The sequence below is a fragment of the Mustela erminea genome, chromosome 6 (assembly GCF_009829155.1).
Source record: "Mustela erminea isolate mMusErm1 chromosome 6, mMusErm1.Pri, whole genome shotgun sequence".
Classification (NCBI taxonomy): domain Eukaryota; kingdom Metazoa; phylum Chordata; class Mammalia; order Carnivora; family Mustelidae; genus Mustela; species Mustela erminea.
Window position 1 is genome coordinate 3,280,774 of NC_045619.1, and position 25,021 is coordinate 3,305,794.

Sequence of the window (25,021 nt, forward strand, 5' to 3'; positions counted from 1 at the left end):
ATGTGATGTCCCCCAGCCTCACGCAGCCCAGCCACGGACCCCAGGCAAGAGCTGGGAGAGTGGAGGCTGGATATTGAAGGGGTAGGAGGTGGAGAGAGGGGCTGGGGGGGGCAGTGTCTCGCAGTTTGGACAGAGCCCAGCCTGACCTCTGCATCCCTTTTATCTTGTCCTGGCATCTCCAACATGTCTTTTCTATCAAAGGGCGCCCTCTGTGGCCATTGGCTTCCCACTGCACTCGGATGTGCTGGGTCCACCAAGACCTCGCCTCCACCACCTGAGTTTCCGTCCATGGGGTTCCTTCTGAATTCTATTGTCTTTTGGCCTTTTTTTTTTTTCTTTAAGATTTATTTATTTGAGACAGAGAGAGAGGATGAGCATGACCAGGAGGGAGAGAATCTCCAGCAAACTCCACACTGGGCACAGAGCCTGACACGGGGCTCCGTCTCACAACCCTAAGACCACGACCCAAGCTAGACCCTCACCCACATGGCCACCCGGGCGCCCCATGAACTCCATTGTCTTTTGCTCAGGTTCCTGCTTAACTGGAGAAGAAAGGTGGTCCCAGGCACACCCAGCTTCAGGTATCTGTCAAGAGCCTTTGGGTTGTAAGAAACACAAAACCAGCTTCAGGCTGGCTTTAGAAAGAGGAGAATTAACTGACTCGAGGAACCGGGAAGTCCAGGAAAGAGGGGCTCGAAGGAGGGCACTGGGTCAGGTCATCTCCCAGCTGCCTCTCTGGGGTCCTGCTCACCCTTGAGCACGCTGGCTTTGCTGGGCCCCCCAGCCCAGGAGCTCCAGGCTTCCCACCACTTAGCAGGGCCTCCTGAGGGCAGCAACTGGTTTGGGGGTGCCCGTGCCCTGTCGATGGTCCGAAGGCCTCTGTGTGCCTGACTCAATCACAAGGCGCCTGCAACAGGAGCTCGGGAGGGTGCTTGACCCGGGTCCCCACAGCCCTGTGGGCACCCTCGCCAGCCTACAGTGGCTTCGAGGATGGCTTCCCCGAGGAGGGCTTCCCCAAGGAGGGATCAGGGCTCCTGGCTTCCCTGGCCAAGTTGTATCCTCCTTGGAACCAGGAGAGGGGAGGGCAGATGAAATGTGGGCAGGTAACAAGAGGGGACAGGTCAGGATGGGAGGGTAGGCTCCCCTCTGGCCTGTGTCCCTAGCTCCTGGATGGAGAGAGCACCTCTCTCGAAATCCTATTGTAACTACCCATCTTCTGGACTCAATGTCCCGCCCCCACGCCCAAGTTCAAGGAGAAGCGTGTCTCCTCAGGACCCAGCCTGGCACGTGGGAGATGATGAAAGGTGCCGCCAGCACAGTCAGGCAAAGGAACCAATTAACTAATTTATTTTAATCTCAGAAATTTGTCTAATCAGTTTGGAGGCCTCCACTGCCCCTACCTGAGTCCCTGCCTAATCTCAGCCTACACTGAAGGAACCTGAGAAACATCTAGGGGTGGGGAATGCCCCTCACAAGCACATTCCAGTGAAATCAGCAGCTTGCTCAGGAGTGTCACTGGGACCATGTTAAGATGGGGAAACAGAAAACTGGCTCAGATCTCAGTAAAGCTCCATGGACTTTGGTTTTTGCCAGGACAGGGCAACCCTGAGTTCAGTCCACAACCCCCAGAAAGTGTGCCCGCTCAGTGCATGTGCGCCCATGTGATCCAAGTCCTAGTGGGCAAAGGAAGCCACATACCTGAGGTCCCTTAATTAGCACCACCGGAGCCCCCTGGGGAAGTCCACAGACTTCTCCAGAGACAGGAGAGGGCCACCCCAAATGCCTGTGCTGCTTTGGGGGGGGTGCCACAGCTGGGGGGTCCAAGGTGAATCTCAGGGCCTCTGGTAGCTGTGACCCTGGGCAAGTCACTTCCCCCCATGGGTGCTCTCACCCAAAAGATGGGACAACGTATCTAGAATTTGATGGGGAAGACAAAAGGAGAGGGCTTATCCCAGGGGCAGCCTCAGGGGCAAGAGTGTTCCCCATGGGAGGACTCCCCTTCCCCCAGCCAAGCCAGCCCCCCCAACCCAGGAGGTACAAGAGTCCCCTGGGAAAGCAGTTTGCCAGGCAAGTGGCAACAGTGCTGCTGGCACATGCACCTTGGCCCTTGGCCCTTGGAACAAAGGGTTCCAAGATTCTGAGTCATGTCTAAAATTGATTTGTGTCCCTACTTCCCATAATGTTGCTGGTTACAGGGCTTTCTGCTTAAAGCTGCAAATTACTCAACAGCCCTAACAGACTCTAGCTGCTTCTAACCTCAGGGTTTAGGGGGCAGCTGATCCGACACTGGGGAGGGGCCCAGGTCCAGCTCATTGGAGGAGGTGGACGGCAGCGGCCTTTCGGATGAGCCGCTGGGTCAGGGGTGAGTTGGGCTTCAAGGCGTCACGCTCCATCAGAAGGTTCCTGTGGAAACGGACAAGATCTGTGATGGAACCTCCTAGAAGTGAGGGGGCCCTGTGATCCCTGGGCCCCAAGAGAGGACAGGCAGCTCGGGCTGGGGCTGAGATGGGAAGAGAGGGGACAGCATCACTGCAGAGGGAGGGACAGAGACCAACAGCAGAAGACCTGGTCTTGGCAGGGCGCCAGGTGGGTGGGGGAGGGCAAGGATGAGAAGGCAGGTCGGGGCATCGGTGTCGGGGAACGTGTCGGCACGCTCCCCAAGACATAACTGAGTGAGCGCAAGACCATGGCCTCGTCTGCCTTGGGAGGCTGGGGGCCCATCCGCCTGCCAGACAAGAAGGTAGAGCCTGCCCGGAGGGTGGTCGGGAAGCCACGCCGAGGCCGACTCAGAAGGTAAGTGGCAGGAGACCAGGTATGGAGAAACCCACGTGTAAACAAGTTCTTAAGGCAAAGACCCTGAACGATGAGTAACAGTGCTTCTGCGGGGTGAAGGGTGGGGTTAAGGAGGTGGGCCGCACTCAGAGTGGGGACACGACGCGTGGGGCACAGGGTTTCCACCCTGGAGGGCAGGGGAGTGAGCTGCCCGTCACCCCAACAGCAGCAGGTTCTCCTCTGTGGCCAGCATCTGCTCTGGGCTGCCGCCGTGGCGTGTTGTCCCCCAACACCCCAGTAGGCAGACCGCCCAGCTCAGAGGAGGCCCTCCACCCCCATGGCATGCCCCCACCCCACGCCTGCCCTCAGCCAGCCTGTCCAAGGGGCCCCACCTTCCCTGCCAACCTGAGATGCCAACTTGCACCCACACGGGGGCCTGGAACTCTAAGCAGTGTGACCTCTAAAGAAAGGTGTGTGGCTGTGGCAGATGGCCATGGAGGGGTGAACAGTGAGGGGCGCGTAGGACACATCAGCGATCCAGCCAATTCCAGCGCGCCCAGAGCGCGCACAGCTGTTTCATTAGTGCTGAGAACACCTGCTCTGCTCAGTGTGGAGACACTGTTGGGACAATGGGCCTCACGCAGCTTTAACCCTGGGCCTTTCTGCCTGACCTCCAGGGCTCAGCCTAGGGTCATCCCGACTTCACTGGGTCTCCCGACCCCTATTCTACCCACCAGGTACCCCACCGCCCCTCCCTGCCCCCTTTCTCGTTGGTGTTCCAGTGGGGTGCAGGGGACCTACAAGGACACCAGGCTGCCCATGCAGGGCAAGGCGAGCTGAGGCGTGGGACCTCCCAGGCTGCAGGTGAGGGCTAGGCTTTGCCACGCTTTCTAATTCAGGTGCCCCCGCCCCAACACCCCTAACCTTCCAGCTCCTGCTCCTCCTACCCTGACCACTGCGCCTGATCAGATCTGCTGGTTTGCTGGCCGCCTCTCAACTGTCTCTTCTTCAGGGCACCCTCCCTCCCTGAGTCCCGGCCAGCTCAGCCTCCAGAGCAAGGTGTCCTGGCCCGCACCCATGGCAAGTTGATGTGTGCGTGTGTACATGAGATAGTTGCTAGTGTTCCCACATGAGACGTACCTCCACATGCCAGGCCCTGAGTTGGCCTGCCCCTCCCCCACCTTCTGGAACCCAGCAGAGCCCGTGAGAAAGGGCATCCCGGCAGAGTGCGCAGCATGTGCAAAGGCCCAGGCCCCTGAAGGAGCAGGGCATGTTGGGTAACTATAGCTCAGCGTGGCTCAGCTGGGAGGGCTAGGAAGGGCAGGAGGGCCGGCCTGGGGGTGGGTGGACCCCAGTGGTCAAGTCGAGTGTGCTAACAGGGAAAACCAAGCCCCCCATAGCCTCACATCCTTGCAACCTCAAAGGTGGAACGGTGTCTGGCAGAGGGAGGTGGGAGTCTCGGCAGGCTGGAAGACCCTGGGAAGACCCCCAAGTGAGATGGGCAGCTCGGCTCAGAGATGTCCCCAAGCCTGGCATGGGTGTGAGCGAGGAACTCACCGAGCCACGTTCTTGTGGACACCGGATGTGCAGTTCAAGGCCGCGTGGATCAGCAGCTGGTTGAAGATGTCTCTCTGAGAAGTCAGTGGGGCAGGTTAGGCTGGTGTAACATGGGGTGAGGGCTGGGAGCCTCCATCCCACCGCGGGCAGGCCTGTTCTCGGGAACAAACTCCCCGCGTGTGGGAAAGACAAGGACACCCGCGCTCATGGGCGCTGACCCGGAGAGAGGCCGCCGGCAGCGGTGCAGCCCAAGGCTGGGGGCTCACCTGGGCGTTGCTGCCCCCGATCTGGATGATCCGGTAGCGGATGGGAAGGAGCAGTTCCAGAACACGTCCCGGGTTCCCGTTCTCAGCCTCCACCAGGGCCTGGCACAGGGGCAGCCCCACATCACGGGCCAGGAGGTGCTGGCAGTTCTCCCCGGGGGCCCTGCCAGCCAAGGAGGTGCCCTCGGTTACTGGCAGGACACCTTACACTGCCTGACTCAGGTGTCCTGAGGGAATGGGCCGCTCTTCCTCAGCCCAGCATTCCTGGCTCTGTGCCCGACACAGCAGGTGCTTGGGTCAGGGGTGCTGACAGGAGAAGCGGGCGGGAAGGGGAGAACAGGACTCTCAACCCCGGCTTGAACAGCCCTTTCCACAGGGTTGGACTGTGCTGTTGGGGGACCTCGGGCAGGTCCCCCAACGTCTGGCCTCAGTTTGCTCATCTGTAAAGTGGGTACAGTGCCAACCTCACAGGGCCGTCAGGATTGCACACCGTGCAGATAAAGCCCGGTGCTGAAGTTGCCCCCACGCTGGGGCACACGGCTGTCACGGCCCATGTCTCTGCTGGCCCACAGGTGGGGGTTGAGCTGGGTCATGGGGACAGTGGGCATGGTGGCTCAGTCGCTAAGCATCTGCCTTCGGCTCAGGTCATGATCCCAGAGCCCTGGGATAGAGCCCCACATCAGGCTCCCTGCTTGTCTTCTCTCTCTCACTGGCTCTTTGTGTGTGTGTGTGTGTGTGTGTGTGTGTGTGTGTGTGTGTGTGTCAAATAAATAAATAAAATCTTGGAAAAAAATAAAATAGAAAGAATCAGATCTTGGAGTGCCCGGTGGGCTCCCCAGTCCTTCCTGGGCTGACATGACCGCCGCTGAGCTGCAGACACCTTGCCTGAAGCTGCCTCCCCAGTGGAGGCCCATGGATCCTGCAGCTCAGCTCTTGGGGGAGGGGACGGGCAGGCGGCTGGGTTGGTGGCCAGCTCCAGCACCGCCCCCAGGACAGCACCAGGGGTCCCGGCTCCCACAGCTCCAGCCCTCCGGGGGGGAGACCGAAGGGTGGCTGCTTCCCTGGCCTCTCCTGGGACGGAAACTGGCTCCCACCCATGGCAGGAACCAGGCCAGGGGGCTGTGTGGCCACACCACCGCACCTCCCTCTGGCCAGTCTGCCTCAGCAGGCACTGTCCCCAGTTGGCAGATGAGAAGACTGAGGCTCAGAGCAGAGAAGCACTTTGTCCAGGATCTCAGAAGGTATGCAGCAAGGATTTCTGGTTGCAGAGCCTCACCGTGCCCCCTGTGGGAGGCGGCACCCATGGCACTGAGGCTTCCACCCCCAGCGGGGCGATGGAAAGGCAACTCTGGCTCCTAGGAGAATAGCCATGTCCTTGCGTGATATAGCTGGTGGGGGCACACACCTGTGGGACACACATAGGACAGCCACCCTCCATGGGCATCCCCACGGTGGCGTTCAAGTGGGGCCTCCAACCCCAGCCTCCTGGGCCAGTCTGGCCAGGGATGGAGCAGACCTCAGCCCACCCCCAGCACCCCATGGCCCTCCCAGCGGGTCCCTGGCCCCTTGGCATACTTGCTGGCATCCTGCAGGGTGGTCAGGAGCTCCTGGGTGGTCCCGGAGTCCCGAGCTCCCAGGGATGCCATCAGGAAGTGTGCATCGTTGAAAAGCAGGATGTGGTCCCGGCTGTGCTTCTGGGTTATAGGCAGGACCTCCTGCCACCGCTCACCCACAGACACCCCTGAGGGCACAGAGAAGAAACCTGCAGACCTGGTGTCCCATGTGAGCATGTCCTACGCACGGGCCTCCTGAACCCCCATGCCCCCCAGAGGCTCTTGTGTTCCAGCTGGGGAGGCTGGGCAGGGGAACAGGGCTGGCCGCTGGCCTCTGGCCTCTCACAGAGACCTTTGGGCCCCATTTATGTTAACCTCGTTTAATTGTAAATGCAGGAGACGCTTGCAATAGAGAAAACTACTGAAGGGTATGAAGTTTCTGGTCCCCTGGACGAAGCCCAAAACCATTTTTGAAATTTGTCCTGGGATTACCGTTGGCACCTGCTACCTAATAAAAGTCGGCAGAGTTAAATAACATTCTCTCACATTTGTGTCGGGATTTCTCGGCGCTCCCCGGCCCCTTTCCCCGCCTTGCGTGCCTCCTGACTCCTCGAGTTACTACCTCCTTCCTGCCTCTGCTCTGGGTGACCCCTATGGTAGAAACATTGCCCTTGAGCTCTGTCTCTGGCAGCAAATCAGACAGTTCTCTTGAGTGTCCGCCCTGCTCGTGAGGGAGCAGCGGCCTTTCCCTCCCCCCCACTGTGCTGCTAGCCTCTGTCCCCGCAGGCCTCCCTGGGCATGTGCCCCGGGGCACGAGGCTTCAGGGTCCCCAGAGAGCTCCAGGTGGCTTCAGAAAGTGTGGGCTTCGGCCTCCCTGAGCTCAGCGCCATGAGGCAGATGGGAATCCTGCCCAGCCCTGGTCTAGAAGGCTCCCTGCAGACCCAGATCAAAGCCAGACTCTTCACCGGTCTTCCTGGTACCTGGGCTCCAGCCACCCACCTCTCATCCTTGCCCACACTGACCCTGTCTTCGGCCCCTCGCGCGGTAACAGGCAGCTGGTTTCTGTGTCCTGGGGGCCCTGGACAGGCTGCTTTCTGCACATCACATCCTTTCCCACCTCTGCCAAGCAAAACCCTCCACGGGCCTCATGGCTCACATTTCACTCCCACCGGGAGGCTTTCCTGGAAACAGCTTGCCCTGTGCAGGCCCTCAACCCCACACTGTCCCGCCAGCCCAGGGCCTAGTGTGAGTAGAGCTTTGGCTCTGTTGGGCCTGAGGGAGAGGGGAAACCATCTGGCACCTGGGCTGTTGGCCAGAAGCACCAGAGCTGTGTTCACAGCTATCCAGGCTGCCTGCAGAGCTTGGGGTGACGGTGTTGAGAAACCTCTCTGCCTGAAATCCCAGGGAGTTGAGGAAATGTCAGCCTCTTCTAATAGGAAAGGAGGCAGCACACAGAGCCTGCAGCACGCAGAGCACCCGTGCTCTGCCGGGCTGGCGGGCAGGCGGCGGGAACGGCCCGGACCCTGAGCTTGCGCACCCAGAGATGTTGGCACTAGGAAGAAAGGGGGTGCAGAGGCTAGAACCCACTGGCTTCGGGCTGGTTGGAAGGCGGCTGCAGAGCCGGGACCCAAGGCCACACAAAGGCAAGCCGCTCGGGTCTGCGACAGGCCCTGGAGTGGCTCAGTAATGAGTTCCTTCCCCTCGCTCTGTGGGAGGGCAGAGGAGCCCAAGGGGAGGGCACAGGTCTGTACCTTCCATCTGCAGCCGGTACAGCATGGAACAGCTGTCCACCACGTCCAGCATCGCCCCGCTGGCCTTCAAACTGGGGAAGACCTGGAGGACAAAGGTGGTGGGCAAGTAAGGGGCCCCAAGGATGGGCCGCGTGTGGGGCCTGCACTGAGCCAGCCCTCAGCCAACGGCATCCACCGCCATCACCCTGCACCCTCAGCTTCCAGAACCAGCCCATCGCCCAGGGGTCTGGCCACGCCAGGTGCCAGACCTGAAGCAAGGCCCCGGCCCTGAGCACAGGCTGGGCGCTGGCACCTGTCCCCTCCCGACCCTGGCCTCAGACTACCCTGGAGGGTTCTGTGTTCATCATGTCCCTCACGGCATGGAGGGAGCCGTCCTTCTGTATCACCCCACAATCCTGACAGAACTCAAAGGGAGGAATCAACTGACACTTTGCTGACGGTTTTCCTCTGGGTTAGAGGCCTGGGCCCCAAGCATTTTTGTGACACCCCCCTACAGCCTTTTATTACAAAGCATGCAGGGGTTTCCCAAGAGCTGCAGTCAGGCTTCTTTTCTCTTAAAAGCTGCCTGGGGGCTGGAGGAGGGGGCAGGGGAGTCATGCTCACTGGGCCTGGGGCTGCAGTCTGTTTCAGAGACGGACTGTGGGGCTGGTGAGTGGCCTCAGTGCCATGGAACCCTAGGGTCAAAAACGGTCTTGGGGCAAATTTTGCGTGTGTTTTACTAAAAAGAAAGAAAGAAAGAAAAATTCCTGCGGGCAGGTCATTGGTTGTACCAAAGACAAGCCGTGTAAAAGGACTACAGAAAATTCCGGGATTTCGGGAAAGACCAACTTAGCCGTGCCATTGTACCGGCGCCGGCGGGGACCCAGTGAGCGCCTTCACCCTGTCCCAGCGGCGCCACCGCTCGGCAAGCACGAGGAGTTCTCTCTCCAGCTGCGTTTCTGGCGGAGACCGTGCTGACGGGCTCAACTATGTGCTAGAGACTAAAAGGCCAACGTCTGCCATCCACCGAGTTGGCTCCAGAAGTGGACTTACGTGGTTATCGTAGATGGTCAAGGCGGCCTCATATTCGCCCTGCAAGGATCAAGTGTGCGTGATCAACATGGGACGAAGGTCAGAGGTAACACCGCAAGAGGGGCTGGAGAGTCCATTCCCCTGCCTGCCACCAGCACCCTGCATGAGGGGATGGGCTGTGCTGCCTAGAGGGTCTGAGGGTCAATGAGCAGAAGCCCCTGTGCTCCGGGAGAGGCAGTGCTGACCTCTGCTACCCAACGGACAGTTTCTGTGGAGGCCTGAATGTCCCCACGGCACTTGTCGACGCTACAAGCTTTCTCGTGTACTTCTTCTAGTCTTTTCTTCTCTCTGTTTTCCTTTCAGTACCTTCAGTGGGGACCACTGCTCTCCTCCAGACCCTGAGCACAGCGGGCCCTCACCTTCCGGGGAGCTTCTAGATTGTCTCCATGGTAAGCACCACTGCAAGAAGGTGCTGAGTCCCTGGGATCAAGGGTGCTATCCCCGACCCTCACTTCCACTGGGACAAACCCTTTGGAGGCTCTCGTGTCTCCTTCGGGTACAATCTGGGCGGTTGGGGTTGGCCGTTCACTCCAGCAGCAGAGGACTCTCGGTCTAGATCGTCTCCATAGATAATATATATAATTTCCATGTCCAGGCAGTGAAAAATGACTAAGGTCATTTAAGCCTGAAAAGCTATTTGAAAACGTGAATGCTCCGTTACAACCAGACATTATCTAAATGTGCAAACGCAAAAAATTATCCCTGGGAGACAGCAAGAGGTAGAAAGAGACTGATTTCACTGGACGTCTAGACAGGTAAGAGTGGGCCGTCTTACCTTCTCAATCAGATACAGAGCCCAGTGCCAATAATTGTGACAAGCAAGCATATCGGAGTCCTGGGGAAAGAACGAGAAAATTCGAGAAGAATCTGACAGCCCGTGGGACCGAAATTACTGGCTGTGGTTTTGTGACGGGGCCGAGCCCCTCCCCACTCTTTGAGCTCAGGAAACGTCTCCTGGGGCCAGGTTGCCTGGGCCCAGCTCGGAGGGACTGGTGACGTGTCGGCCCCACAGCTGGAGTGGGAGGAGCAGGGCTGACATCCAGGCAGGCCTCAAGCCCTCCTTATGCACCGAGTGGAGAAAACGGGCGATAAATCCGTTGCACGAATGGGTGCAGAGCCCTGCTGGGTGTCCAAGTCCCAAGAAAGCCATGAGGATCAATAGGCCCCAGGCTGGACCCCTTCCAAATAAAGGGGGTGGGGTTGACATCTGGACAGTTACTACTGGCACCCGTTTGGCCCCACCATGGATGCCCGGCTCTTCCTTCTGAGGCCACTGCAGATGCTTCCTCCCCTCCCTGGACACTACCTTCCCTTTCTTGGGAAAAGAAACTGGCCACGCCCCTTCCCTGGCCCACGTCCACTCCGCACCTGTGCTTGAGGACATCCAGATGCCTTTGTCTCTTCTTCCTCCCACGCTGGCCGGCCTTAGCGGCTGTGCTCCATCTGGTCCCGGGCTGGGACACCCTCCATCTCCCCACCCTTTACCTGGCAAACCCCTACCATCCTTCCATACTCAGCTCAGGGTTTGCCTCCTCCAGGAAGTCTTCCCTGACCACTTCCCCCTCAAGTCCAATGGGGTCGAATGCCTCCTCTGAGTTTCCACATCCCTGAGAGTGCCCCCATCATGGTGTGGTTCATGGGCTGCTGGGAAACTGCTCACCCCACTTGACTGGGCCTTTGAGGACACAGAAGTCTGGGCTGGACTCTCAGTGAGGTGTCCAGGGTGGCATAGTCTGAACTCTAGTCTGGGGCAGGAGCCGGAGGAAAGGGAGCACCAGGTCACAGTATCAACTGCAGGGCTGTAATGCCAGGCCAGAGGCTGCCCGAAGCCACCACGGGGGACAGATGCAAACATCAGGGGACTAGCCAGCCTGGACTGCCTCATTTTACACATGACTGGAGCCAACACCCATAGGAACTCATATGGGGCCAAGGGCTTCATAGTTGTTACAATAGCAGGTGTACCAAGGGGGAAACAAAGCTCAAAGGGTCACTTTCTTGCCCCAGGGTCCAACCAGACCTCAAACACCTGTAAAATCACAGCATCTGGGGAAGGGACATCTGGGGGAAGGCCCTGGCCAGGCCTTCCCTGGGCTCCCTCGGGTCTGCCTAGGCAAGCCGCTGGCCCTCAGCAGGGAGGGTGGCCACACAGTTGCGCCCCCGACCCCAGACCCACTGCTCTTGTAAGAGCTAGCAGTACCTGCCTGGGGGAGCCTGAGGGCAAGACTGCACCCCACCGTCCCCCTCCCCAAGCCCTGGCTCAGGCTGCGCCAGTGCCTCTCCCGTCCCCAGTGTTTGTGGATCCTCAGAAAGATCTGGGTGTGAACCTCCCGGGATCATCGTTCTGAAAAGCTATCTCACCCCTGTTCACCTGCTCTGCCTAACTCCACTCCCACTTCCCGCTGGGACGTCCCAGGCCAGGGAGCAGCTTGGAGGGATGGAGGGGCTGTGCCAATCCCTGCCTGCTCCCTGCCCGATTCCTGGTCTCTTCCTGGTTCCCTCAGGCACTGAGCACCTGCTGCTCGGTGCCAGACACAGATGCCCCGCCTTGGCCAGCGGGACCTGGGGAAGCCCACCATGGCACAGAGGAGGGCTGGGCTGCAGACCACACCTGGACAGGTGGCCAGGCTGACCACCAGAGATAACCCTGGGGACACACGATGCACATAGAGGAAGGAGAGCTACGTGGCGCTGACCCCCACCCCAGGAGTCCCTGCTGAGCCAGCTGGTGGGTGGTGGCAGAAGGGGCAGCTCAGGGCCCTCCAGGTTCTCAGTGGGGACAGACTCTTGTGCCCTGGGAGTTTTCCGCTCCGTGCCTTTACACCAAATGCCCCAACACAAAACGTATTCTAGAATCACCTGCAAAACATTGGCAGGCTTGGCGGGGAGCCATGTGGCTCCGAGGGGGGACACTGTGTCTTGACAGAAACTCCTCTAAGCAGAACACAAGTTTTCCCAGAGCTAAGCTAAGCTGCACCCCGGAACTGCTGTCCATAAAGCCTCAGTTTAACTCAAGGGGCTGCCTGGGGTTTTCCAGGCAGGGGACCCGTGGACAAGAATCGTACCTTCCAGTGGGCTTCTGAGGACTGCATAAACTCTACTCCGTCCTTGATTTCTGCCTTCATCTCGTGAATGTGGGCAATGGTGTGCACCGACCACGCGTCTGTGGGGTTGATAGACAAAGCCTACACGGGGAGGGCGTGAAAGACGATTAGAGAGAACGTGGATCTGTCAGGCCGCCCAGGGACCTGAGACACCTCCAAGTGACACGGGGACGAGGGGCCCACGCTGGACGGGCACATGTGGGGCTGGCACAAGTGTGGGCACCAGGCTCTGCCTCAGAACGACAATGATCCCCGAGTCCAGCCCCGCTGAGCGTCCGCGTGCTGTCACTAGTGAGGGTATCACTGCCCACCTCAAAGCTGAGGGACCGAGCTCGGGGAGGCTGGCCGACTGACGCAGGACCGCAGCTGGCTCTTTCCAAGGCCGGGACTCGGCCCCAGGGCCCCACAGCCTCCTGCACGTGGCTGAGTCCCCTGCAACAGGCCAACCAGCCTCTCTGGGCCTGTCCGCCCTGGTGAGAAGCAACAGTGCCGCGGAAGTGAAGTGCCCCGGAAGATCCGAATGCTGAGCCCACCGCCCCACCCCCAACTCGGGCTCCTGGCTCCCCCTTGCAGACGACCACACGCCTATGAATGGCCTTCTGGGCTCGTTCTGATGTTCTTACTATTCAGAACAGTAGGCCCTCCCATGACCAGTGAGCTTGATGGTGACCGGCAAGGCAGGCGGGGCACAAGGTGGGATTCCGACCCCACCTTGTCTTCTTCTTTTCCTCCTGGGTTCAGCTTCTGTGTCCTGGGCACCTCCCGAACGCCAGGCCCAGAGGAGGCTGAAGCTTGAAGCAGCGGACCATCCACAGGAGCCCAGGTCTCCTGCACCACACACCAGATCACGACGTCCCCCAGCCCCGCTGCCTCGGTGCCCCATGCTTTTCCCAGAGGCAGAGTCCCTGGCCTGGCCCCCTGCTGTGGGGTCTCGGCCGATAGGTTGTCCCCAGCAAGCCCAGCCTCTCTGCTCCACCGGCTGCTTGCACAGGCCTGCCCAGGCCACGTGGGGACGCTGTAAGAAAGGGGCGTCCCGAGAAGGGACCCACTGAGGTGCTGCCCTCCTGCAGGGTGGACACGAGGCCTGCCGCTCAGCGTAGGGAGCGGGGCAGCTCCCAAGGTTAAGGCCCACACCCTCTGCGAGGGACTCCAGACCAGTTTCCTCACTGGGTCAGAGTCACAGAGGCTCAGCACCACCCAGGAGGTCCCCCTAGCCTTTGCCCCCAGGGCCTGCCCTGCCCACCTCCCCCGCCCGAAGCCTCAGCCTATCCCTGGGCTCCACACTTCCCGAGCACTGTGCTCCCCTGCCCTCTGCCCTTTGCTCTCTCTGCCCCTGGGGTTTGGCTTGCTAGGCCCACACCCCATGCACCACCAGCCTGAGGCCTCTCCAGACGCCAGCGGAGCCGGGTGCACGCAACTCGCTCTCCTGGAGGCGGGGCGGTCACTGCCACTGTGGGGCCCTGCTCTGTGATCTCTGGCATACTGGCACTGGGGTCAGAGTGTGCCGCCTGCAGGAGGGGGTGCAGCGGGAGAAAGGGGCATGAGGCCAGCAGAGCAGGGCTCCCCAGGCTACCACCTCCTTATGCCCCAGTGAGGCATAAGCCTGCGCCTTTTGTCTGTCCTCTGGCTTCTGGAAATATCCTGCCAGCCCTTGGCTGCCCAGATGGACATCACCGAAGGAGGGGGTCCAGCTGCCATGGTCTCCAGGGTACCTTCCTGTGGCTGACCCCCCCCGGACAGTGTGGCCTGCTCAGCCCAGCCGGGGAGCCCAGAGGCCTTGCAGGGAGCCATCACCCTGCACTCGAGTCTGGGCTCCATCTCGATAACCGGAACACATTTCAGGAACCTCATGGCCTCCTGGGGAGGGGTACTGGGGGCCAACTATGGCGATATCTGCGGGGAGGAGCACTGGGTGGGATGTGGGAAGCCGGGTCTGGTCCAGGCAGCCTGAAGGACAGCGGTCCGGAGAGGAGGCCTGGCCGAGCACCTGCTGTGCCCTCCCTGAGCTGCATGGAGTGAAGGAGGCTCCAGCCATGGCCCCTCTCTGAGCCGTGACCCCGTCATGGGGACAGTGAGGAAGACAGTGCCTCGTGGTAGACAGGAGCAGGTTAAGCAGCTGTGTATAAAGTGCCTGTATGTGTGACAGCCCCTCTGTGCCTGGCCTCAGTTTCCACTCGCCTGAGGAGAGGGGCTGGAGGACAGGGACTCCAAGGGCCACAGAGGACACCCCGAGCCCCAAGTCCACTGCCACAGCCTGCTGCCTGCTCCTGGGCCCCTGGTGAGGGGTGCCCACCACACGCCCGGGTACCAGCCGGCCCACCAGGAGAGCATGGCGGACGGACCCGGGCTGGCGGGCAGCACACACCCACCCTCCTCTGCACTTTCACCTGGGTTCCCTCCCTCTGGAAGGAGGCAGAGGTTCAGGGAAGGGCTGGCTGGCAGGAGCCCAGCCCCCGGGTCAGGGCCCTTGGGGAAGCAGCTTGCATCTGCAGTCCCGGGACATCTCCCTGAAGCTCTGCTCTGAGACAGACAGAGCTGGGGGAGCCTGGAGCTGCCTCCTGTGGGGCCGCGAGGGTGAGGTGAACACAGCCCCCTCGGCCTCATCACACCCAGGAAGGCGGCGTGCGGACTGCAGACCGCAGGACGGGAGGCTGTGCTCGCCGTGGCCACGAGTCCTCCCCAGTGTCTCTGAGGAAAGGGAGGCTGGTGTGCTCTGCCCCGTGTGTGCTCTGCCCCACCCGACGGCCCTCCCTGAGGGGTCGGCACCTTGGCAAGGGCCCTCTCACCTCTTTGGCCAGCTTCTCTGCCTTGTCAAAGAAGTTGGTTTCCATCAATCCAAATGAATAGATGCCTTTCACGTAGCTGAAAACAAAACAAAGTCTTCAGGAAAAGTGGCCTGTTTAGCCCTCAGTATGGGCTGAACCGTGTCCCCCAGAAGGACATCTGAACATGGACCCTAACATGAACATGGACATGGAATTAGGATGTTTTCAGACGGTGCAGTGGTGATGAAGTCCTACGGGGTGAGGGCCGGCCCCGAATCCAATGACCGGTGTCCTTACAAGAGAGAGGAGAGAAGGCTTGGACACACACACACACACACACACATACATGCTGGAACCACAGAACACAGGCAGATGCTGGGGTGGCACAGCTCCAGGCCAAGGAGTGCCAAGGACTGCCAGCTACCTCCAGAAGCTAAGGAGAGGTGAGGAGGTGAGGAGGGGTTCCCCCCTGGAGCCCTCAGGGGGAGCATGGCCCTGCTCATGCCTTCATTTCTGCCTTGTGGCCTCCAGAACGCTGAGAGCATGGATGTCTGTCGTTTTACGCTGCCCGGCTTGTGGCACGGTTATGCCAACCCTGGGAGATGGGCTGCCCTCCCCTTCACCAGCCGGGCACCACCCCAAGTCGCTGGATACTCTGGCCCGTGGGGAGCACCATTACCACAATTGTCCGACCCCCAAGCCCCGTCTCTAGAGCGGGCCCCTTGGCAACTCACACTCTACCCCCATCAACTACAGTGTCTCCCCTGAGAATGCCGGGGGCCATTTCCTTCCTGTCCGGTTGGGGGCACTCACTGAGAGGCACAGCCCAGGACGCCTCTCGGGGAAGCACCAGTGAGTGCAGGCTGGTGGTGGCTTCTAGGAGTGCCCAGCCCCTGGCCTGGCCTGACCTGTGCTCACTGGGCAGCTCCTCCCCAGACCCCAGCTCCTAGAGGCAGGGACCCTTCTGTCCTGCGCCCTCTTGGCCCAGGGCCAGCCCCGGATGGGCCTGAAGACACTTCCCGGGATACATGGGCACTATGATTTCTCAGCCATAACCGCCAGCAGAGTACTGGGCTGAAAGAAGCCTTCTCTCCTGGGGTTTGGAGGGATTACGGGAAAACATGATAGAGTGATGGAGTTCCTATTTGTGACTCAGACATTACGCTTACTGCCGTGCACACAGACAAAGCCTGGCTCTCGTGATTCACAGAAGCCACATCCTAGCACACTGGCTTTCAGACTTTTCTTTCAAATATTTATTTCTTTCAAACACTCAAGTATTTCTCTTAAATATTTAAGTATTTCCTTAAATATTTAAATATTTCTTTTAAATGTTTATCGGGGTCATTTCACCTGCAACATTTACACATGGACAGAATGCTCATGGTTTACCCTGTCCCATTGGGCTCTCGTGATGAGGTTATCTCACGGGCCCACTTGGCAGGGCTACAGCACTCAGTTGCTCGGCCAGACAATATCTAGGTGCTTTCGTGAAGGTTTTCTTCAGGTGTGATTAACTTTTAAATCTGTAGACTCTGGGTAAAGCAAATCACCCTCCGTAGCATGGGTGGGCCTCATCCAATCCACTGAAGACGTCAGAGAAAGGAGTGAGGTCCCCAGAAGGCATTCTTCTTCCAGACTGCAACACAGAGACCCTGCCTGATCCCGCAGACTGCTGGCCCGGTCTGTGGATTTCAGACTCTCTTGCCAATCCCTGTAACTTCATGAGCCAATTCCTTAAAATCAATCAACCAATCTCCATACATACACACACACACACACACTCGCACACATACATACGTGTATGTGCGTATAAGTGATAGGGCTACAGATATTCATACCCTCTTTGCTCTGTTTCTGTGAAGAACCCTGAGAACACAGCTCTCTAATCCATGAGCCCATCTGTGATGGACACAACCATTGTGTGGTTTTGTTTTTTTTAACTTGTATTTATTTACTTGAGAGAGTGAGAGAGAGAGAGAGATCATGAGCAGGGGGGAGGGGTAGAAGGAGAAGCAGCCTCCTTGCTAAGCAGGGGACCCCAAAGCGAGACTTCATCCCAGGACCCCGAACCATGACCTGCCTGAGCGGAAGGCAGCCGCTTCACCGACTGAGCCACCCAGGCGCCTCCATCCTGTGATTAGACACGATAGGGGTCTTTCGGTGTGGTGGTCACTAGGATGGCTCTGGTACTCAGGGCCTCCCTCTCCTCCTGAGAACGGAACAGAGATGCACATCCTGCCCTCCCCTGGCTGCGTGACCAGCTCCGGCCGACGACTTGGAAGTGGCAGAGTGTGTCCCTTCCTTTCTGAGCCCTGCCACTGGGAGCCCCCCAGGGGTGCCCTCTTCTCTCCCTCAGTGATCAGCTAGATCCTCTGGGTCACTGATGCAGGAGGGAAACAAGGACAAGGTTGCAGAGCCCTCAGCCCTCCTGTGACAGGTGTGTAGTACGTGCGAGAAATGAGCCTTCGGAGAATCAGATCTAGGAGCTATTTGTTACTGTGGCAGAACTACCCTGGGCTGATACGTACGGTCCTGCCTCTCCCACAGGACAGGACAGGATGAACAGCAAACAGAGAGACCTTTTCACTCACAAGGACACGGAGAAGAGCCACAGTAGATTCAGTATTTTTAGGGCAGGGTCATGTTTTCAGGGCAGAGGAGGGAGAAGAAGAAAGAAACGACGTGGTTTCCAGCTGGCACGTACCTGCTCAGGGGGATGCTGGGGGTCCAGAAGGGGTAAATTCGGGCCACAGAATCTCGCATCTGCTCCTGGTAGCCCAGGTAAAAATAGGCATCGTGGGAAAATTTTAGGGCTAACATGTCTGTTGGGTGGTCCCAGAGGATCTGTTCCCATAGTTCACAGGCTCTGGAAAAGTTCCTGCGAGACAAAGAGAGATTTCTCTGCAACACTGGACGTACAGTGTATCCACAGGAGGCAGAGAAGCCCTCGCTTCTTGCCAGTCCGCACCAGTTCAACAGAAATGCATATAATATATCAGGAGGGGAGCGGAGAGGGAGGGAGGTCGCGCAGAGAGGAGAGAGAGAGAGAGAGAGAGAGAACATACTATATATACACTCACACACAAAAGTTTCTGTGTTAGGTTGTGGCTCAGAAAATTGAAAAACCAGTGGGAAGCTTTACTCTGGAATTCAAACCAACCAAAAACTGGTTTAACAAGTTGCCAAAGCCGGTGAACCAGCTGCAGAAAGTCGGTAGGGCGGGGGGAAGCCCACCTTGGCCAGGCTGGCCACCGGCACTGACCCAGCAGAAAAGGCCAGGCACAATTTTCTTACTGCTTTGGAAGCCACATACCATCCACTCAGGTCACCTAGCTGGGCAGAGCGTCAACCCTGCCTGAGCAGATGCACTGGCTATCCCGGAGAGGGGCTGCAGGATCACGACATTCACACACAGGGGGACAGCTGTGGGGACAATGGAGGCAGGGGACAACCTTGAAGCCCACAGCAGACACTCACGAGGGTGTGTATGTAGCATGGATTATGTATGTATATGTATTAAGGATTTTGCCTTGAATGCTAGATCGGAAATCCTAGCCACCCGTCTCCTCATCTGTGGTCAGGTGCAGGCACAGCAGCGGACAGGGAGAGGGCCGCAGGAGGCAGGGTGAGGACCACCCCAAGTCCCCCTTGCCGAGGGTACTGGGTGCCCGTGGCATCGCCTGGCCAGGGAGGCTCTCACCCCTTGGCAAAGGTCTCCACCGCAGACACGTGTAGCCGCTCCCGCTGCGTCAGCGGCTGTGTTTGGGAAACCTCCACCATTGTCTTCACGGCCTGATCCAGCTCCCTGTCCAGCCGCACGGAGCTTCCAGTGCCGATCAGCACGAGGCCATTGGCGATGGCGTGACCCATAGCTGGGGAAAGGTTGGAGAGCAACGAGTGACCGCGACGGCCCTGCCCCGCCCCGCCCCAGCCAGCCTGGCCAGAGTGTGAAATAAACACCCCCCATCCCAGGAGGGCCCGGGCCGGCGGCCAGTGCGCTGCGCGCTGGGCCCCCACCACCGTCGGAGCTCAGCCGGACCCTGAGCGGCACACGGAGGAGCGGCACTGTGGACCAGTGTCTGCTAACAAGGGCGCTGCGGTGCGTGCCAGTGTCTGGGGCGTCTCCCCTCAGCCCTCCACTGGGTGGACCGGTTAGGCGCTGCCCGTGGGCTCCCATGGCCCTCCAGCCCTGCTTTCCCTCCCCTGCCAACACTCACTACCGCCCGCACAGAGACGCCAGGGAAGGGCTCAGCTGATGGTCCAGTGCCAGGGGCTGGTCTCTGAAGCACAGTGGGTCTGAGCCACGCCCATGCACGGAGAGCTTGGGGGTGCAGTGGGGGACGGGAGGGTCTGCCTCTGGCCCTTGCAGCAACCTTGCCGGCAGGTCCGCAGACCTCTAGGCCCTCCTTGAGCTTCCTAGGCCTCAGCCTGACAGAGCCAGGGTGTCTGCTGGCAGTTGGAACTCGGTCACTGGCCCAGGCCCGAGACCGAGGACCCGACTATAGTGTAGTGTTGGGATGACCCCGGTGGTCCCGGCTTCTATCCTGGGGCCAGAGGTCTGCTCAGCGTGCCTGAGCACACTCCTGACTCCTGGTCCCCTGTAGGCTGCGCTCAGCTTCCTTCTGCCCCCATTCCAGGCACTCTGTCCTCAGCAGGTTCCAGAATGCACTGGGCTGACCCACCTATGCCCGCGGCACACACGGCTAATCTGGAAGGCAGCTACTGCTCACCACTGTACCACCAACACTCACGTGGCTTATCTGGGATGCCAACTTCTGTCACGAGGTCTCTGGCTGAGGCCTCACCAGGGTCCCGAAAGGCTGCCATAGCTGCCTCTCAGGCTCCAGAGACAGGTCCGGGATACAGAAAGCCTTATGTGGTCCCAGCCACCCAACTACCAGCTGGGTCATTTGGGATACATTTCTGGTTCCCTTTCTTCCTCTGAGAAGTGGGATCAGTATCTTTCATGCAGAATTGACCGACAATGAGGGAAAAAATTAGGAAGATCCCTTCTGGAGAACCCGGCACCTGTACAAAACCAGCTGTTATTCCAAGCCCGACGGTGGCTGTCGGCTTCCTGCCCTCCCTCCGTGCAAATGCCAGCCCGATCACTGCCACCAGCCTGCCATCCCCATGCCAGCTGAGTCTTGAAGTCAGGGAACCAGAGAGGCAGGGGACCCACACGAGGGGGCTCAACTCAGGGATGGCATCACTCACCGAAGGTTGGATCCGCGGCTTTGAGCTTCGACAGGCAGCCCTCAATGCCACCAAGACTTCTGTCGTTGGTCCATTTGACATACTGAAACAGAACAGACAGAAAAGACCTGTCCCCAGGGAGTCCTTCGTTTGTGTTGACGAAGGCATGTGTCTCAGTCTGGATTTTCTCTCTAGAGAATTCAGGACTTTACAGTCCGAACTCCAAGCGACCACACCTGGGTTGGTGTCATGTGAAAAGACTAAACACCCAGAACTGAAGGCACGTTTTCTAGAAACGATCAGGTCACCATTTTCAGAAAGGAAAACATGTAACGGAAGCTTCGTCCTGACAGGCGACCTGCCCAGAGCAGTGGCTTCTTTAGTCAAAAGATGGGCCTTGAAATCCGGTACCACAGTAGGATTCATTCCTTCCAAAAAAGAACTTTATTAAACATTTAGGACAAAAATTTAGAAAGAGGCATGAAAGCCCAATGATCAAACTTAGTCTCACCCCCATTGGTAGATGTGTTTCTAATCCTTTTTTCCCCCCAAAAATGCTTATTTTGGGGGACACCTGCGTGGTTCCATTGGTGAGGGACAGGACTCTTGATCTCAGCTCAGGTGTTGATTTCAGGGCCATGAGTTTGGGCCCTGCGGTAGGCAAGAGAAAGTAAATAAAATAAAAATGCTCATTTAAAAAAAAATCCTAAAACCATAATAGTACACTGGATTTTATTTATTTATTTTTTAAAGATTTATTTATTTATTTATTTATTTATTCGACAGATCACAAGTAGGCAGAGAGGCAGGCAGAGAGAGAGGGCAGAGCAGGCCCCCCGCTGAGCAGACAGCCCCATACGGGGCTCGATCCCAGGACCCTGAGATCATGACCCAAGCTGAAGGCAGAGGCCTAACTCACTGAGCCACCCAGGCGCTCCAATACACTGGAATTTAAAACGTGTCTCATCACGTTTGTCTAAATGTCTAGACATCACGATGTCTAACCTACATCTTCACAGAACTAGCCAAGCATGTTTTCCTAAGACACAGAGGAGGCAGTCTAACACAGACTGGCACAGTCTGACCCTGACCCATGGGACAGAATATACACAGGCCATGCGGGGGTCGGGGTAGACCATGCCACATTGAGGACTTGGGCTGTGTAACAAATCAAGGGCTCGACCAAGGCCAAAAGGAGCAGGAAGAGCACAGAGCTCGCAGGCACACAGTGGAGTCCTGCGGCAAGCTAAGAGCATTTCATCGGCTGTGGCTTCTGCTTGGGTTTCTAAAAGCTTTTTCGGTCCTTAAGTCATATGGATGGACTTGGTAGGCAGTGCTCTCTCATTGCTCATGATAAACACCAGGTCTGGGGGTTTCTATTGGCATATACAGACCCAAGTGCATCCTGCTTCTGCCCTACCTGAATGCAGGAGCCAGCTCAGCTCCCTGGGCCTCAGTTTCCCCACCTGTCAGGGTAGTTGGACTGCGCCTCTGAGACCCTCCCAGTTCCAAAACTATAGGCTCCTTCGCTGGTGTTGGAAATGGCTGGGAACACGGTGGACGGGCTCAGAACAGTCAAGCTGAGTGCAATATAGTCGAAGATTTGCTCCAGTCCAGGGCCCCAGGCCCTCAGTGGAGGGGACCCACATCAGCCCCCGCAGGACACAGGGGGAGGCCCATGGAGGGCCAGCACCTCCATAAATATCCCACTGCTCTCTGCCCACCCCTGGGGCCACCTGTCAGCTGTGCCATGGGTCGGCAAAGATGCCTCCAACACCAGGCCCCAGAGTACATAAATTTCACTGTCACTGGCTCCTAAATTCATCATGAAATGGAAAACAGCATGCACCACTTTCCAAGCTGTGGGCTCTGGGGATTCAAAGCATGATGAAGCATGTTTGTGTCGCCAGGACGCCCTACTGTACCCAAGCTGACCAGGAGATTTGGGTCGCCACAGGGCTGATGGGCTTTGCTGCTTATAAAACCAGAGTACTGAAAAAGGTGTTAAGCTGTAGAAGCTTCGAGTCTGGTACCCGCCGTGGTCATCATTCAGCAGCTTTGCATGAGAGTGCCTCAGGCGATACGTGTGTTGGGCTAGAAATCGAAGCTCCCTGTGTTAGATGGGAGCGCGGGGCACAGCTGCTCACTTGCCGCAGGGCCGCTTACTTGCCGGCATAAAAAAGGGGATGCCGGAACATTTAAACATGAAAAATATGTTCCCTAAAAGCCTTCAGTAATTTTCAAACCTGCACGGTGGGCCTTCAGAGGGGAGACCACCGCATTGCTCGGGGAGCATACCTGGGTCAGGGTAGCATCGAACAGCTTGCAGGCCTCGTTGCTTGTGGTTGAGAGTGGGAGCCCCGCATCCTTCCACGCCTACACACAGCGAGAAGAGAACACCCCTTTATCCTCCAAATGGAAACCCCCCACACCCAAGCCCAGAGGGTCTCCAAATGCAGAAGCTTGTCACCCAGTCTGGGTTTCCAGAAACCCCAGCCTTGAGGGCATGGACTCTCAGATTTCAGAGACAGTGCAGAGCACACGAAGCTGAGCCCTGGGTGGGTGAACCTCATGTAAATTCCAGCGTGCAGGGGTCTCTGAGTAGCGGTGTGCCTCCGGGCAATGTCCTCTATCCGATCCTTGGCCGGCCCACATGGGGTTCTAGAGGACACATGGGGCACCCGTGCAGTGTCTGCTCAGAGAGCAAGCACACAGTACATGTAAGTCCCTGATAAGACTGAAGGAAGGTCTGGGAGGCCAGGAAAGGGGTAGAACGCTAGCCTGCTTGGTGGGGAGGGTGGTATTTCCATCTGGCCCGCAAGTCTTCTATCCGCCAAACACCAAAACAACGCCTCCCCTCTCTCAGCTTCATCAGACGACTCACACCTGTTCACCTTTAGAGCTGCCTTTGGGGCCCTAGCAGGGCCTCACAGACCTGCGACTCCCCTGGGAAGAGAAATATCCTGTACCCACCCATCCCCACCCCCAGGCCAGATTGCCTCTTGCATAACGCCGGGGCAAGGCCCCCGAACTCCACCTTCTTCTGCAAAATGTGTACAGGATTCCCACCCTGGAGGATCCCAAGCAAGCGGACGTCCCTCCTGTGCCGTGCCTGGGCTAATGCTTTTTAGGTCCCGGGGTCTCCGAGGGGCCGACACACGCGGCCGGGGTCCCACGGGAGGGTGCTCTGGTCCCTTCCTGCAACCAGGACGCACGCCAGGACCTCACGACCGACTCCCCAGCTGACCTCGGTTCCCACGCTGGTCGATCCCGCCTCCTCCGCGGGCGCCACGCCATCCCCGGGCCGTGGAGCCGGGCCGGGTTCTGCCTCCACTTACCTGGCAGTCACGCAGGGGAGCGGGAGCGGCCATGGAGCGGACAGGGTGGCGGGGCAGGTATCAGGGTCCAGGCGCCTCCGCAGCCTTGCCTATGGGGATGGGGGGGAGGGGCCGGACACCGCGGGGCGGAGCGGGCGCGCTCCCCTGCTCGCTCACTGGCCAGCGGCGCCGGCCCCGCCCCGGGGCGCTCTAAGGAGGTCCGCGCCTGCCGCGCCGGGCTTGGGCTGGAAGGGTACGCCGCAGTGGGAGCGCCTACCCCCCCGCATCAGACACCTAGCCTGGGCCACAGGGCCCGAGGGCGCTCCACCCCTGCCAGGGGACTCCTCCCTGCTGGGGGCCCTGTTGGGGACTCAACTGTAGAGTCCCTTGGGAGGCAGGGGAACCCTAGAGCAGCTACCACTTTCAAGCTCTTCAGGGTGCCATCTTAAGCCTTGCCCGGCACACATGCCTAGAGGTCGTTTTTTGGAGTTAAATCAAACTGAATGGCGCTCACTACTAGAGCCTGTAGAAGAAAATCTGCTACATGATCCCATTAGGTAATGCTGATTAATATGCAACTAATATATGCTCAGGAACTGATTCCAATGTAAACGCAAAAGAAACCAGAGACTGGAGGAAAAACGGAATTCAGATCCATGGGTGCCTCCACCCGCAGTACTGAAGATTCTCTTTTCAAGGGTACCGTGAGGCCTTGCACTGCCCCCATAGTGCTGTCCCCTTACTTGTGTGTGAGTGCCACGTGGGGGCGCTATTTTAATCTTTTCTGGTTATTTTTCTATATTTTTGGATATCTAGATCTTTTATAATACTACCATTCCCCTCTGCCTACCGTCTGACTTCCTTGTTCTACCATGTCTGCAAAACTTCCCAGAGTTTTATGTGGTTGTCACCACCAGAACACTGAACTTGAACTTGTCAAGGACAGTAAAGGCCTTCCTACTCCAAACCCCGTCGTTGCCTTGGCCACCTCTAGCACCTCCTCTTCCAATCTTCATCTGCTCTGACCCAGCAGACCAAGCTGCTCCTTTGATGAAATCCCCCTTCCTTTGGCTTTCAAGACACCACACCCTCCTGCTTTCGCTCCCACCCCACTGCCTGTCTCTGTCTGCCTCACCACTAAGTACGGAAGCGGCCAGAGTCTGTCTGTCTTCTCCATCTTGGCCTCCTCCCTATATGCCTCCTATGACCCCAATCTGAGTTTTCAGCCCTGACCTTTCCGGTTGTCTTAGCTCAGACTGATAAAACAAAATACCACGGAGGGGAGCGGAGTGGGGGCAGTGTCTGAACAGCAAGGACTTATTTCTCACAGTTCTGGAGCCCCACGGCCAAGCTCAGGGTGTCAGCATGATCGCTTCTCAGTAAGGGCCATCTCCCTTCCTTGCAATGGCTGCCTTCTTCTGTCCTGACAATGGCCTATCCTTCGGGGTGGTGCACTCAGAGAGAGAGGATAAGAAAAGAAAACCCTATTACATGTTGCCTTCAAAAGACCACTTTACGTATAAAGACATACATAATCTGAAAACGAAATGAATGAAAAAAATGATATGGCATGGAGACAGTAAGCATAAGAAGGCTAGTGTGGCTATTTTATTTCATTTTCCAGGTTTATTCAGATACAATCAACATATCATCTGGCATTGAACATCAG

At 58.1% G+C, this 25,021-nt stretch overlaps 1 protein-coding gene across 4 annotated transcripts; it reads right to left on the minus strand.

Annotated features, from left to right (window-relative positions):
• Nucleotides 1-1,324: 1,324 nt before the first annotated feature.
• TTC38 (tetratricopeptide repeat domain 38) lies at nucleotides 1,325-24,708 on the minus strand. 4 transcript variants are annotated; one of them, XM_032345911.1, is made up of 15 exons: nucleotides 23,374-24,708; nucleotides 22,334-22,411; nucleotides 20,057-20,138; nucleotides 18,540-18,711; nucleotides 17,544-17,717; nucleotides 14,858-14,933; nucleotides 12,033-12,152; nucleotides 9,743-9,802; nucleotides 8,929-8,967; nucleotides 7,897-7,978; nucleotides 6,168-6,333; nucleotides 5,869-5,997; nucleotides 4,596-4,755; nucleotides 4,330-4,403; nucleotides 1,325-2,403 (listed from the first exon to the last, which is right to left on the minus strand). In XM_032345911.1, exons 1-15 carry the CDS (start codon nucleotides 23,404-23,406, stop codon nucleotides 2,310-2,312), a joined length of 1,539 nt encoding a protein of 512 aa, XP_032201802.1. In that variant the 5' UTR covers nucleotides 23,407-24,708; the 3' UTR covers nucleotides 1,325-2,309. The 4 variants fall into 4 exon arrangements, with proteins under 4 accessions (XP_032201802.1, XP_032201801.1, XP_032201804.1 ...); XM_032345910.1 differs by lacking the exon at nucleotides 23,374-24,708 and adding an exon at nucleotides 22,604-23,342; XM_032345913.1 differs by lacking the exon at nucleotides 5,869-5,997 and having other exon boundaries at nucleotides 23,374-24,703.
• Nucleotides 24,709-25,021: the final 313 nt, after the last annotated feature.

Coding starts and splice junctions, on each gene's coding strand:
- TTC38 (XM_032345910.1), bottom strand. CDS start 22,690: ATGTGGGCCGGCCAAGGATCGGATAGAGGACATTGCCCGGAGGCACAC. Junction 18,712..20,056: donor AGCCGCGGATCCAACCTTCG/GTGAGTGATGCC, acceptor ACCTTTCCCCAG/CTATGGGTCACGCCATCGCC. Junction 7,979..8,928: donor TGACCATCTACGATAACCAC/GTAAGTCCACTT, acceptor TTTGTCCTCCAG/GTCTTCCCCAGTTTGAAGGC.